This window comes from Mirounga leonina, unplaced genomic scaffold (assembly GCF_011800145.1).
Source record: "Mirounga leonina isolate KUSES-001 unplaced genomic scaffold, KU_Mleo_1.0 Mir_197, whole genome shotgun sequence".
NCBI classification, from domain to species: Eukaryota; Metazoa; Chordata; class Mammalia; order Carnivora; family Phocidae; genus Mirounga; species Mirounga leonina.
In genome coordinates this window covers 14,771,416-14,787,157 of record NW_023270494.1, presented here as the reverse complement: position 1 = coordinate 14,787,157, position 15,742 = coordinate 14,771,416, and the positions used below count along the sequence as shown (strand labels likewise).

At 41.3% G+C, this 15,742-nt stretch overlaps 1 protein-coding gene across 3 annotated transcripts in view; it reads left to right on the top strand.

Moving 5' to 3' along the window:
• Positions 1 to 15,742, top strand: part of MAP3K3 (mitogen-activated protein kinase kinase kinase 3) — a 64,568-nt gene that overhangs the window by 19,527 nt on the left and 29,299 nt on the right. For all 3 annotated transcript variants that reach the window (XM_035026309.1, XM_035026310.1, XM_035026311.1), the window contains 3 exons: positions 5,760 to 5,800; positions 11,352 to 11,451; positions 15,426 to 15,539. In XM_035026309.1, the coding sequence (XP_034882200.1) occupies positions 5,760 to 5,800; positions 11,352 to 11,451; positions 15,426 to 15,539 (255 nt within the window). The remainder of the gene's footprint in view (positions 1 to 5,759; positions 5,801 to 11,351; positions 11,452 to 15,425; positions 15,540 to 15,742) is intronic.

The window sequence follows — 15,742 nt, the reverse complement described above, 5'->3', positions numbered from 1 at the left end:
AGAAAGAAAGAAAGAAAGAAAGAAAGAAAGAAAGAAAGAAAGAAAGAAAAGAAAAGAAAAGAAAAGAAAACTGAGGTAGGATGCAACTATGCCTAAATATATGGTACAGATAGTGAGTGCTATAGGACACCAGGAAAGTGAAAGGTGAACTTGAGCCAGAGGAGTTACAGACTCATTTCTGGAGGAGGTAGCACTTGAACTGTTAAGGAGTTAGGTGGCAAGGAGGAAGGGTGGCACTCCAGGTCGGGTAACTGAATGGTTAAAGGCCTAGGGGAAAGAATGAACATGGCCTACTTCAGGATGATTGGGCTGGAGAGAGCATTCCTGCTGAGAACAGTGTGAGATGGCTAGGTAAACTTAGTGAGCATAAATTCCAGTGGGCTTTGAATGACAGCTGAGAATTTAGACTTTATTCCACAGGTCAGGGGTGTCACTGATTACTTTTTGAACAAGGAAGGGGCATGGTGAAAGCTGTGGTTAAGATGATCGAAACTATAGAAGGATGTAGAATGTGTTGAAGGGGATCTGAGAAGTAGAGAGGCTCCCTTAGGAATCCAGGGGTGAGGGGAAAGGGGCTCAGTGAGAGAAAGGACAGAGAATGAGAGGTGGGGTGCTATATCAGAGGCCTTTGAAGGGAGAATTGGAGGGGGGAGGAAGGAAAGAATCAAGCAGAACTCAGAGGTTTGAGTCTGCAGCCAAGGGAGCAGTGGTACTAATGTGAGAAATGGCAGTGCTGAGAAGGGGACCACTTTAGGAGGTTAGCTGGTACAGACATACATGGAGCCAGGTTGAGTTTGAGATCATAGTGAAAAAAACCTCAGATTATGGGTGTGTGTGATTTTTGCAGGTCCACAGTCCCTTATCTGCAATTCTGAAATCCAAAGAGTACTGGAAACTGAAAGGTTTTTTTTGGTTTTTTTTTTTTGGTAAATTTGTGGCAAACTCATTTGGCAGCAAAACCTGGCTTGAGTGGATGCAGGGCTATTTATAGTCTTTATTTATTCCACTTATTGTGAGCATCCATACTTTTCACTATAAGAACTAGCTTGTACTGTGTTAACAGAAAAACCCCAAATCTTCAGTGACTTAACACTATGCCCAGTATGGGCAAGAGGAAGACAGTGTTCCCCACAGTCAGGACCCTGGTTGAGGGCGGCCACACTGACCTGGGACATGTGGCTGCCAGGGAAGAGAGCATAGAACTCAGTGATGTTCCCAGCTCTTGGTCAGAACTAGTCATAAAGCCCTAAACTAACTTCAAGAGAGGCTAAGCAATGCAGAGATGCGTGGGGAATACCTGTTCGTATTCTGCCTCTGCCGTGGAGGTGCCGCCCCAGACACCCTCCCCTGGGGGGAGGCACTGCATCATATATGGACACGTATACTGCGTCTCTAAGCCTAAAAAGTGCACTCTGAAACAGTTTTGGCCCCACAGGTTTTGGGTAAAGGCTAATGGACGTGTGTTAACAGTTACTGAGCACTTACTATGTGCCAGGCACTGTTCTCGTATCTTTTCCTAATTATTTCATTTAATTCTTTTGATAACTCCATGAGATAAATACTGTTACCATTTACACTTTACAGATGAGGAAACTGAGTCACAGATACGTTAGTCAAATTCAAGATCATACAGATAGGAGGTTGTAGAGCCAGGATTTGAAGCCAGATGGTTTGACTCTAGTGTTACATTCTTAACAACAACTTACCTGCCTTAGTTACGTGGCAGACTAAGGAAGTTTTGCTTGAAAGATTGGGGCTGGTCAGAGATTTGGGTATTTTCTATTTATAAGTTGCCTATTTTTTTATTCCTACTGAAGAGAAGATGTGAGGAAAGGGGAGAAATCCAGAGGCCAAAAGTCCAAACATCAAGGAACAGTCACATGTTGGGGGAGGGGTGGGAGAAGGCCTGAGGAAGAGGAACCAGCAAAGAAGCAGAAGTGGTTAGAGTGGTGGCAGGTTGTCTGGGCTGGGAAGAGTCACAGAAGGCAAGGGAGGAGAGAAAGAGGACTTCGCCACCAGTGTGAAATGTCTGAGAGAGGCAAGGAGAATCGTTGGCAGGAGGAATTGAATAAAGTGATCTTTGAACTTTCCTTATCCATGGCTTATTCTGGTCAGCCTGACAGGGGGAGCTCAGATTTAGGAACTTGGCAGATGTGGGCACACCGTGTGGTACATGCAGGCATCCTGCTCTGGAAAGGCCGTCACCACATCAGAGAAGGGATTCAGAACGCTGGGCATCTTTGTTTACACTGCTTACTAATCACAGGCTTGGTTAGTCTTGAGTAGGAGTGATTTATGGTTTAAGGCAAAAGTTTAATTCCCCTTCTAACTGAATTCACATAGAATAGTGCTTGAATTATGGCCATGATGAAATAAATTTAGTTCCTTCAGTCCCACAAAGGGACAGAGGGGATTCCTTTTTAAGTGCATCAAAGTATAGTGTCCCAGTTTAAGAGCTATTGCTATATTTTTTTTATTGCTATAAAAAGTTAGATAAAAATCAACAGAGGGATACAAATTTTTTATTTATTTTTTAAGATTTATTTATTTATTTTGAAGGGGAGAGGGAGAGAATGTACGAGCAGAGCAGGGGCAGAGGCAGAGGGAGAGAGAGAGAATCTCAAGCAGACTGCACTGAGCACCGAGCCCAACCTGGGGCTCGATTTCACGATCCTGAGATCATGACCTAAGCCGAAATCAAGAGTCGGAAGCTCAACTGACTGAGCCACCCAGGCACCCCCTACAATTTTTTTTTTTAAATCAACAGAAATAAACTCTAAGGGACTCTGAATGGACTTTAGTTAATACATCAATATTGTTTAATTAACTGTAACAAAAACAAATGTACCATACTAATGTATGATGTTAATAATAGAGGAAACTGGTCGGAAGAAGATGTGGGCTGTATCTCCTCAATTTTTCTGAAAATCAAAAACTGTTCTAAAAATAGAATCTATTACTAAAAAATAGGAATAATGAGAGCTACACCAAGGTGTGCTGGGCTGTGCACAGCCGGAGGTGAAAGGCTGTGGTAAGCCACCTGCAGGGACAGACGGGGCTGCAGACTGGCGAGCGCTCACATAACTACAGAGCTGGCTGTGGGACTAGAGCGTGTAGGAAGCTGGAGGTGGCATGTCGGTGCACAGCAGCCTGTCACAGGCACTGTGCTGTGGAGGGCCCTTGCCATGCTAACTGCTCAGCATTTCAGGGAAGGAGAAAACGAAGACAGAAAGCTGCCGTCACTTGCATGAACCTTAAATCCGCACGATAACTTTCTCTGCAGTGCTGTCCCACCTTTCTGCTCGTGCATGCACGCCTGCACCAATACATCCACACATGCACGCATGATAGCATGCACATGTAAGTGCAGACCAGATGGAGCACACCGCCTTCCCATTCTACCTCCTCCATCCCTGTCTACTCACAACCTCAGCCAAAGCCTCCACTACTGGTTCCCCAGGCCCTGTACCTTACTACATGACTGGTACCTCAGTCTCCTGGTTCTGACTCCATTATTCCTCCGTGAGTTCCATAAAGTAAGATCACAAAAGATCCTTTGATAGTTTCTCCCATTGAAGCCTGCATCTGAGAATAAAATAAACCTCCTCTGCCTGTGAGACACTTAAGTTGTAGCATAGCATGGGTGGTTAAGAGCTGGGCTTCCAGGGTTTGAATCCTGGCTTGCTCTTTAAAGCATAGTGACCTTGAGGGAACTTATCTAACTTCACTGTAACTCAATTTCTCCTGTAAAATAGGGACAATAATAGTATCTGTTGTGAGGATTTGTTTAATTGATACATGTAACATGCTTAGAACAAGGCTTAGTACACAGTAAATGTTCAATAAATATTAGCTGTTTTCATATACTATTAATGGAGAAAGTGGTCCATATGTTACATTAAAGGATGAGAGGGCAAGAGCAGGGCTGTGTTTTGAAGAGTTATCACATTGCAGGTCAGGGGAACTTTGCTGTCCACTGTTTAGTGTGTGAACTTTTCAGGGACATGAAGCTCTTTGACCCCCAACTCCACCTTGTCTTTAAAATAATGGGATAGAGGAGCACATTCTTATATTTTGATTCAGTGATTCTCAAGCTGTAGTCTAGGGATCCCGAGGAAGTTCCCAAGAACTTTTCAGGGGGTCCATGAGGTCAAAACTATTTTCTTATTAATATTAAAATGTTACTTGCCCTTTTCACCCTCATTCTCTTAAGAATGTACAGTAGAGTTTTGCAGAGGCTACATGATATGTGTTATCACAACAGATTAAAACCAGAAGCTGACATGAGAACCCAGCTGTCTCCTATTAAGCCATGCATTGAAGAGATTTGTGTACTCTCACTAAACTCTAAAAATATATATAGTTATTTTTATAACAATGTGTTTATGTTAACATGTGATATTTTTAACTGTTTTAAAGTGAATAAAATAAATTTTCTGTTTTAATTTCTAATATAGCAAATATCAGTAGATAATAATCTATATAAACAAAAGCTCTTTGAGGTCCTCCATCATTTTTAGAGTGTGAATTAGAACCGCCCGTCCAGTTCAGTGGACTGGAAGAGAATTCTAGCCTTCTAATCTCTTGGGAAAAGGAAGTCCTTTATGTACCCACCCTACCTTTGACATTCTGTCCTGTTTCTGTCGTCTTCTCTCGCTGTTCTGTGTTTCTCATCTAAAGATACTCTGGAATCTTCTTTCTTCCAAGCCACAGTCTATTAATTTCTCTTTCTCAGTATACTTTTCATCACTGACTATGCACTCTTTCTCTCCTCCATCTCTATTATTTGTTGGTTTCCTGACAGTCTTACTTTTCTTTTTTCTCTATACCTGTCCTTTTCTTCTATAATATCTCTTCCCTTTTCCTGCCATTTTAAACTCCCTTGAGTCATTTGTTTGCTCTTTACAATATCTCTTCCTCCTTGATTTGTTTCTTAACATTCTGATGCTTCTACTTCCTCCTGTTTCTGATATTTACACTCTACACAATTCTGTTCTTTACCCAGTTAATCCATTTGAATAAATAGTAAGCACAGATATTATATACCATTCCCCTTGCTTGTTACTGATGATACAGAAACAAGATAGACGTCGTTCATGTCCTCCTGCAGTTTATAGGTTACCCATGATGGTCATTTAGGACAAATCTGGGAGCAGTTCTAAAGTAACTTGTCCAGGGTTCCACTTTACCCCACTGGGAGTGGTCTTGAAAGGGACATGGAAATCTGTAGCAGCAGCAACCATTCATAGCATGTCTACTATGTGTCAGGTGTTTTACTTACATTATGTTGTTTAGTTCTCATAGCAGCTCTGCAAATTAGGTAGGTGTACTGTATACATGGAAAAACTAAGATTCATAGAGGGCAAGTAACTTGCTTGTGGACCCATAGCTAGGAAGTATCCATCCCAGGGTTTCTCTTTCTGTTCAGTCACGTCAGCCAAGGATTCCTGGGCAGGAGGTGATATGGTGAGAGAAACTTCAGAGCCAGTTGTGGAAATAGAGTGTAGAACTTAGAAATGACCTGTTAGAGCATAGCAGCTGAGCTGGGCCAGCCACTTGGGGATCTTTGTTGCTCCTGAGGTTAGAACTGGAAGGCTCCCGACTCACTGGAAAGGAATGCATATGAGGTGAGAAGCTGGAACAGGAGCCATCAGGGATGTTTGCCTAACGTTGCTAACGGGCTCCCTGAAGCTTCCCTGGGAACGGCAGGATAACACATGCCAGAGAACTTGCTAACCTGTCTATCATTCCTTTGGCAGAGTGACGTCAGAATCAAGTTTGAGCACAACGGGGAGAGGCGGTAAGTCTGCCTTCTGATCAGTGATTGTGTTCACGTGTGCTGAAGTTCTCATAAAGCATTGAGCTTATGAAAGCTGTTTCCCTGGAGTGATCCCTGTGGGGTCACTGGCTGAGTGATGGGATTGATTGGGCACAAAAGGGTAATTTTCATCTTTGGTTTGGCTTACCAATTGAATTTTATTTCTAGTCTTAGAATTGGAAGCCATTTCAACTGCTGATGTTTTGCTCTTCTGCTCTTATTCTACTCCTGTGGGGTCCACCATTTTGCTAGGGGAGGGAGGAAGTCAGGACTCCAGCTCCACTCAGAGTTAGGGCTTCCAAACACACTGACACTGTGCCATGAATCAGAAGGAGATTGGGATTCTCCTGTGATGTGATGCTATTCCTAGCCCAGTAGAGTGGCCCTGGCTTTGTCCACATCAGGGCCAGGTTGGTGAATTGGAAGTTTCTTTATAATGTGTCTGGGTTGGGAAGCTGCATCAAGTCTGTCAGTTGTGAAAGATTTCAGATCATTTGAGGATATAGAAAGAGGGAGTTTTTCAGTCTATATTGAGTATCTTACCTTGTTAAGGAAGTGAAAGTAATGTTACGAAACCCTTCTGTCCTTTCTCCGTTGTTAGTATTTTCGTTTTTTGTAGGAAGTCAAGGTAGAAGTTCTCAGTGGAGAAAAATAGGACTCCACTTAATTTCTCAAATTATTTTTAAAAAACTTATTTTTTTAAAGATTTTATTTTTAAGTAATCTCTATACCCAACATGAGGCTCGAACTCACAACCCCAAAATCAAGAGTTGCATGCTCCAACAACTGAGCCAGCTAGGGCACCCCTTGAGGAAAACTTCTTTTTTTATGATTTTTTAAAGATTTTTAAGATTTTATTTATTTATTTTAGAGAAAGACAGCACAAGTGGGCAGGGCAGAGGGAGAGGGGGAGAGAGAATCCCAAGCAGACTTCATGCCGAGTGCAGAGCCTGGGGGCTTGATCCCAGGACCCCAAGATCATGACCTGAGCCAAAACCAAGAGTCAGACATTCAACCGACTGTGCCACCAGGCGTCCCAAGGAAAAGCTTTTAAAAAGCATACAGAACTCTGGTCATGGGATAATTAGAACCCTGTGTGTGCATGCATGTGGCATATATGTGCCCAAGTGTGCTTTTCAGTATCGGCTTCCTGCTATGCTGTTCTCTCCCATTGATACCCTCCTTTTTCCTTTGCTTTGAGCATTGAGCATTTGGAAATGTGAAGAGCATAGCCATGAGAATCAGCTTCTCCTATTATATAAGTCCCACCAGAGGACCTCAGTGCCTTCAGACATCGTTAGCACAGGTCCGGATATATGGCTGCTGTTCTCCCTTAAAAAGATCCATTCCCAGGCCTGCAAGGTTGGCAGAGGTTGCCAGGTGGAAACACTATGATCTGCAGAGCCTTAGTCCTGTTGCTGCCATGTGGATTCTAGGGCTCTTTCAGGCCTAGAGGGAGGGAAGTCTTCTGAGCTCTGTCCCAGCTGCTCATCCTGTGTCCTGCCAGTAGCAGGGAAGTTAAATTGTCACTTCATTGTTGCTGCTTTTCACACTTCTGGTATGACTGGGTTTTGGAGGGGTTGCCAAACTCAGAGTAGCAGAGAGTTTTCAGAAGTAGATACAAAATCAAAAGCTCAATTGTGTTGGAGCCTAATTATGCAGTTACGCTCTCCTGAATTCCTGTTCCCAAAGTGGTATGCAGTTACAGTGAGCGGACTTACACTGAGAAAGTGTATGTGTTTAGTTTCAGAGAAGCTGCCAGATCAAAACCACAAATATTTAAGGTGGTCAGGCAGGAATGGCCTTTCGAAGCCCTGAGCAGCAGAGTGTTGGTATCAAGATTTTGAAAACCGTGCATTCTCTTTTTAAGGAGCTGTTTTCAGGAGCCATGGCATTTCACTGTTTGTGTACTATGTGTGGAATTGAGGACTTCATAAAGTTGGTGCAGAGAAGCCAAGCTCAAGCTGCTCTGTGCCAGACAGCTCTGGTTTCATGTGTTTCAAGTTTTAGGATTTTGTAGAGAATATTATTGTGGGCTTTTTTTACTTTTCGCAGGGAATATGGATAGTATCTATCTAAATGTTGTAGGCCCTTATAGAATTAGAATGTACAGAAAAGAGGAAAGAAATAGTGACTTTTTCCATTCATCTATGCCAGGTATCCATTCTGTTTCTCTTTACTTTGGAAGGGTAGGGATCAGGTTCCTAACGCTTTTCCCTTTTAGCCCCAGGAGGGCAGAAGAGGAGGACTATAGATTCGAACTCCTTCCCTTTGAAAATCTTCCTGTCTGGACAATGGTGGGGCTGTTTGTCACAGGTGTTAGGCCCCTCTTTGAAGCACGGACTAAAAATGCCTGTTTTTTAGTGTGATGGCAGCAGCTTAGATCTTACCAAACCTGAAAGTCCTGGTTTCTGATCTTGACTTTGGGGCTGCTTTTGGAGGTTTTGAATGCCTCATTGCCAGACCAAATGCAGGAGAATTTATCTGAGTCTGATCCTTTTCTAGCAGTGTACTAGGGACTTCCAAAAGGTCTTCTGGTATTTTATTCAGAAAGACTGTTGCTGGGGTCCTGATGAAGGGGGTATGATTAGCTATTAGGAATTAATGGGAAGCCATTCTCTTAAAAGACTCCAGAAAACGCCTTTATCTATATAAGCCATATCTAGATAGAATCTAACAGTATCATTCCTTGGAACAGTTGATTTGAGGGGAATAAGGATTACAATATGGATGGATTTCCAGGTGGGATATAAACTAATATATTCAGCAATATAATTTCCAAAAATGAAAGGTGGTGATGAATGAAGGCAAAGTTATGGCGAAATTGTCTTCCTGAGATGTTAGGCTTTGTATGAAGGATAGGATAGACTATGGTTGATATCAGTGTGTCCAAAAGAACTTTCTGCTGTAATGTAAATTTATATACCTGTGTCGTCCACTATGGTAGCCACTGGTCACATGTGGCTAGTGAGCACTTGCAGTGTGCTGAGTAAGACTGAGGAACCAATTTAAAATGTAATTTTAATTTATTTGAATTGAACTAGCCACATGTGGCTAGTGACTGCCATATTGAAGAGCACAGTTCTAGATGATGGAATCTTTTTTGCTGCCCACTTATTTGTGCCAGCCTGGCATAGAAGAGCATTAAAGCAGTTACCTGATCAGATTCTATTAAAATCCAGTGGCTTAGATCCTCTCTCCTGTGGTTTATTGCTTCCTCCTCTGGTTATACCACTTCCCACTCTGGGGGGAGCAGAGAAGATGTAAAAGAACCACACACTTCTCAGCATCAAGGAGGGCAAGAACTGTAGAGACTCCAGGTCTTCGTGGTGCTATCCTACCAAGCACTAATCAGATTTCATCCAGTCTAGGCTGCCAAGAGATGAAGCTGGTCTTGATATGCATTTTCCCCCGTCACATTAAACATAACTTCATGTGTTTATTAACCATTCATAATTCTTTGAACTGTGTCATCATATCCTTTGCCTAGGTTTCTGTTGGGTTGTTTGTCTTTTTCTTATTGATTTTGCAAGGATTTTTTTTTCCAAGTTTGGTGTTTGTTTTTCAGCTTTGTTGATGGCTCATTTTTCTATCAGAAGTTTACATTTTTGGTGGCACCTGGGTGGCTCACTCATTAAGAGTCTGCCTTCGGCTCAGGTCATGATCCCAGGGTCCTGTGATCAAGCCCTGCATCGGGCTCCCTGCTTGGCGGGAAGCCTGCTTCTCCCTCTCCCACTCCCCCTGCTTGTGTTCCCTCTCTCGCTGTGTCTCTCTCTGTTGAATAAATAAACAAAATCTTTAAAAAAAAAAGAAGTTTAAATTTTTGTTGTCAGGGGCACCTGGGTGGCTCAGTCCTGGGATGGAGTCCTGTGTGGGGCTCTGTGCTCAGTGGGGAGTCTGCTTGAGGATTCTCTCCCTCTTCCTCTGCCCCTCCCCCTGCTCACATGTGCATGCTCGCGCTCTCTCTCTCAAATAAATAAATAAATCTTTAAATTTTTGTTGTCAAATCTGTCTTCTTCTTGTCTTCTGTATTATGTAATGCTTGGGAAGACCTTCCCCACTCCAATGTTTTTTAATCCTATACTTTTTTCTGTGTATATATATAGAATATATATATGAGTTTCTTTCTGATACACTCTTTTTTTTTTTAAGATTTTTTATTTATTTATTTGACAGAGATAGAACAAGTAGGCAGAGAGGCAGGCAGAGGGAGAGAGAGAAGCAGGCTCCCTGCTGAGCAGGGAGCCCGATGCGGGGCTCGATCCCAGGACCCTGGGATCATGACCTGAGCTGAAGGCAGCCGCTTAACCAACTGAGCCACCCAGGCGCCCCCTTTCTGATACACTCTTGTTTCATTTATCTCTTTGCTTATTTTTGTCTTAAGGATTTAAGTTTTAGAGTATTGGGTTGTACCCATGTGAAATTGCCACTGTTGTATATCAAAAATTGTTGACTACCAGCAGTACCATATAGTTCAACCTAATATATTCATTAAAACTTTTTTTTTTAAAGATTTTATTTATTTATTTATTTGACAGAGAGAGACACAGCAAGAGAGGGAACACAAGCAGGGGGAGTGGGAGAGGGAGAAGCAGGCTTCCCGAGGAGCAGGGAGCCTGATGTGGGGTTCGATCCCAGGACTCTGGGATCATGACCTGAGCCGAACGCAGAGCTTAACGACTGAGCCACCCAGGCGCTCCTCATTAAAACTTTTTATTATGAAAATTTCAAATACAAAAGTAGAATATCATACTGAACCCTTCTGAACTTGTAATGCAGCTTCAACATTATCAACATTTTGCCAATTTTTTATATATTTCATTCTTCTGTGTTTCATTCATTTTATATATTTCATCTATCCCCACTTTTAAATTTTGCTGTGATGTTTAATTGACAAATCATTTTAACTCCTCTTTGTACAGGTTCTTACTCTACTCTCTATAGAATTTGTTCTTTGAACTGACCTAATGAGTCTCTCTAGAAAAGTGTCAATGTCAACACTACTTATATGATCACATGTGTCATTAGTTAAGAAAACTTAGGCATATAACCAATTCAAGGGGAATTCCTTTGACTCTGAGGTAGGAAATCTCAATTCTGAGGATAATTAGCATTGAGATTCCTCTGGCATCAGCAATGGAAAAGACCTTTCAAGTCCTGGAGTTGAGTCATTTAGGAGTTAAGACCATGTTTTCAGGAACGCTGCTCCAGTCTCCAGGTTTTCTTCCTAACAGGAGTATTTGGAACCTAGTTTTTAAATCCAGGTGTCCTGCTTTGATACTGAACTGTCATTGACAGATCTAAGCTGAAGTGATAGAACAATGGTTGGGATTGAGCAGTGCTTGTGATGCTCAGAAGAAGGGTGAAAAAAATAAGGTAGATAGGAGAAGAAAAGAAACAGAAAGGCAAGCCATGCGAAGGAGAAAAGAGAATCCTGTGTTTAAAAGAACAGGAAGATAACACTCAGAAGTCCTGACTTTCCAAATCTGACTTTTAAAATATACAGTTAACCATGCTTCCTATTCCTTTTCAGAATTATAGCGTTCAGCCGGCCTGTGAGATATGAAGATGTGGAACACAAGGTGACAACAGTGTTTGGGCAGCCTCTTGACCTACATTACATGAATAATGAGGTAAGAAACTAGATGGATGGTGTGGGGACAAGGAGGGGTGACAGCTGACTACCTTTTTCTTCCTGCTTCACTGAGGATTTTTAGTTTGTTCCTCCAATATCATCCGCAGGCTTTCATTTTCTAGAGCCTCTTTTCTTAATTCAAATCATTCTGGGATTTGTGGTTTTTACTACATGGGAGATTATAGCTGTTTCCATTCCACTGCTCATTCAGTGCTGGTAGCTCTAATACTCCATGGTGGAATCAGCTATGGTACCAGGGTCAGGGCTTATATTGTCTCTTACGTTTTGTAGCTTATCTTTTTCTTTCCAGCACGGCCTTAACAAGAAGCAGAGGTTTAAGAGGGGCTGGAAAGGTGTGGAAAACTGGTGGGTCGTTCTTTTATTGACAGTTATAAATGCTGGATTCTTCTCTCAGAGTTTAACTACCAACTGTAGCTCGTTTCCAAAGTTAGCACCTACACAAGTGATTTCTTTAATTCTTCTCCTGTCTCCCTCTAGTCCTTATTTTTTCATACTTTGAATATCACCCAGGAAGGAATTCTTTTGATTGTCAGTTACTTGGCTGCTTTCCCAGCTCCAGGAAAGGTACAAGAGGCTACATACAGTCTGCTTGGGCTGGTGCCTTGCATTAATGTGAGAGGCAGTGTATTGGTGCCTAGGAAAGAGATGGTACATAAAAAAGTGCATCTTGAGGAAATTGAGTTAGAAGGCAAGACAGGCAACATCCTGGCTCTTTGAGAAACTGGTCCTTACTGTGTAGTTTTGTTTTATTGGTTGAAGAGTTAAGAATCTCCTCCATAAACAACCCAAGTGTCCATCAATAGATGAATGGATAAAGAAGATGTGGTGTATACAGTGGAAATATTACTCAGCCATAAAAAAGATTTGCTATTTGCAACAACATAGATAGACCTAGAGGGTATTATGCTAAGTGAAATAAGTCAGACAGAGAAAGACAAATACCATATGATTTCAGTTATATGTAGAATTTAAAACAAACAAAAGAATAAATAAACAAAAAGCAGAAACAGACCCATAAATACAGAGAACAAACTGATGGTTAGCAGAGGGGTGGGGGTGGGGAATGGGTAAAATGGGCGAAGGGAAGCTTCTAGTTATGGAATGAATAAATCATGGGAATTAAAGGTACAGCATAGGGAATATAGTCAATGGTACTGTGGCAACAGATGGTGGCTACACTTGTGGTCAGCCCAGCATAATGTATAGATTGTTGAATCACTGTGTTCTATGCCTGAAACTAATGTAACATTATGTGTCAACCATATTTGACAAAACAAAACAACAAAACCTGTCAGCTCAATGGGGATTAAAAAGCACTTCTTCCATGGTTTGGGGCTGAAATCTGTAGAAGCTGAGATTTGTTGACTAAAAACTCCCTGGTCCCCATTACACAAAATGTACAGCTACAATTGGATATATTGCTAAATAGCTAACAAAAATAAGACCATCTGGTCTTTTGTGTTTTGGACAAATTTTAGAAGTACTGCAATTTTGGAAAATAAACCACTAACTCTACAGTTAATAAGTAATGCAGATATAAGTATTTCAAAGTATGTAAACTAAAACATTTGAAATATAGGATATGAGGGGTGCTGGGTGGCTCAGTGGGTTAAGGGTTCGACTCAGGTCATGATCTCAGGGTTGTGAGATCAAGCCCTGTGTCAGTCTCCACGCTGGGTGTGGAGCCTGCTTAAGATTCTTGCTCTCCCTCTCTCTCCCCATTCCCCCACTGGCACTCTCTCTCTCTCTCCCTCTCTCAAAAAACAAAACAAAACAAAACACAACAGAGTATGAGAACCCAAAAGATATAAATGTCAAATGCATAGAACTTTTAAAAATTGCAGCTCAAGCTTCAGGCACTGAATAAGAAAGCGAGGCCAGAGAAAGCCAGCTAATCACCATTAAAGAAGGTGTTCCTCAGTAAAGACTTTTCTGAATGACTTAGTACTCGTTTCTGTTTCCATTAAGAATTCCACATGTCCCAAAAGCCATCTTCAAACTCTTTTGCCAATAAAGTGACTGCCCAGAATGTTAGTCATTCATTTATGCAGATATTAATTCTAAGGCCAAACATAAATAATTGTCACTAATTATTTTAGATCACGGATGTCTTTCCATACTCTGCTAATGTCTGTGACCAAGAGTTGACTATTTCCATTTTATTAATTTAAAATCCCTCAACCTCTTTTTCATTTCTTTGCCCTCTAAACTTTGCCCTGTCAGGGTTTGAGAGCCACAAATGAGAAATCTGTTGAGATTTTATTTTATGTTTATCTTTTTGTAATAATAGCTTTATTGAGGTATAATTCACCTACCATAAAATTTACCCTTTTAAACGGTACAGTTCAGAGGTTTTCAGTATATTTACAGACTCGTATGACCAACACTACTATCTAATTCCAGATACCCCAAAGAAAAGGCTTGTACCCATTAGCAGTCACTTCCTATCCCCTTCTCTTCTCAGCCCCTGGCAGGCAGACACAAATCTACTTTCTGTCTCTCTGGATTTGCCTATTCTGAACATTTCATATACGTGGAATCATACAGTATGTGGCCTTTTGTGTTTGGCCTCTTTCGCTTAGCATAATGTTTTCAAGATAATAATATTCCATTATTTGGATAAACCACATTTTGTGCATCCATTTATCTGTTGGTGGATACTTGAATTGTTTTCGCCTTTTGGCTATTATGAATAATGCTGCTATAAACGTTTGTTTACATATTTTCATATGCACATATGTTTTCAGTTCTCTAAAATCCATAACTAGGAGTGGAACTGTTGTCTTACGGTAACTTTATATATATATATATTTTAAAGATTTTTTATTTATTTATTTGACAGAGAGAGAGATCACAAGTAGGCGGGAAGGCAGGCAGGCAGAGGGAAAGGGACAAGCAGGGAGCCCAATGCGGGGCCCAGTCCCAGGACCCTGAGACCATGACCCAAGCCGAAGGCCCAACCGACTGAGCCACCCAGGCTCCCCTACTCTATGTATATTTTACATTCCTACCAGCGACATAGGAAAGTTATAATTTCTCTACGTCGTCACCAACACTTGTTATTTTCTGGGTTTTTGTTTATTTTCTAAATTATAGCCATCCTAGTAGGTGTGAAGTGGTATCTTGTTGTGGTTTTGATTTGCATTTCCCTAATGCCTATGACATGGAGCATCTTTTCAGGGCTTATTAGTCATTTGTCTATCTTCTTTGGATAATGCCCGTTAAAAGAATTGGCTTATTTGTCCTCTTACTGTTGAGTTGTAAGAGTTCTTTGTATATTCTGGATACCTAGACTCATACCATGCATTTACAAAATTGTAGTTTGTTTAAGTTTAATTGTAGTTTGTTAAGTTAAAGTTAAAAGTTTCTTTTATTTTGAAGAAATAAATTCTTTTAAAAAATAATTTAAAAAATAAATAAATATTTTATTTATTTGAGACAGAGACAGAGGCAGAGAGCATGAGCAGTGGAGGGAGGGAGAGGGAGAAGCAAACTCCCCATTGACCAGGGAGTCCGATGTAGGGCTCGATCCCAGAACCCTGAGATCATGACTTGAGCCGAAGGCAGACACTTAACCTACCGAGCCACCCAGGTGCCCCAAAAGAGAAAAATCTATAGAGACAGAAAGTACATTCGTGGTTGCCTGGTGCTACAGGTGGGAAGAGAGAATGACTACAAATGGGCACAAGATCTTTTTGGAAAAATGGAAATGTTTTAAAATTGAATTATGGTGATGGTTGTACAACTCTGTAAATTTATTAAAGATTATTGAATTGCACACTTAAGGAAAATAAAAAGAAAATATATGGTTTCAATTAATTTTAAGACCCCATAGTATCCAATGAAATTGTTTTCTATCAATATTATTTTTTTGTTGTACATTTTGCTTATTTTTTAGAAACTAACAATTTTCTTTTATATGATTCTCTTTTTCCGTGTCCTGTGTCACAGCTCTCCATCCTGCTGAAGAACCAAGATGATCTTGATAAAGCAATTGACATATTAGACAGAAGCTCAAGCATGAAAAGCCTTAGGATATTGCTGCTGTCCCAGGACAGAAACCATGTAAGTAGTGCCTATAATGGCCTGGTAGCTGAAGACAAAACTTGCTGTCCTTCAGAAGTTTACCTGGCTTCCTTGACAGAATTTTGTGCTCCTCAGCTGCTATTAAAGCAAGCACATAAGGGGGGCGCCTGGGTGGCTCAGTCGGTTGGGTGTCCAACTCTTGATTTCAGTTCAGGTCATGATCTCGGGGCTCTGGGGCGACG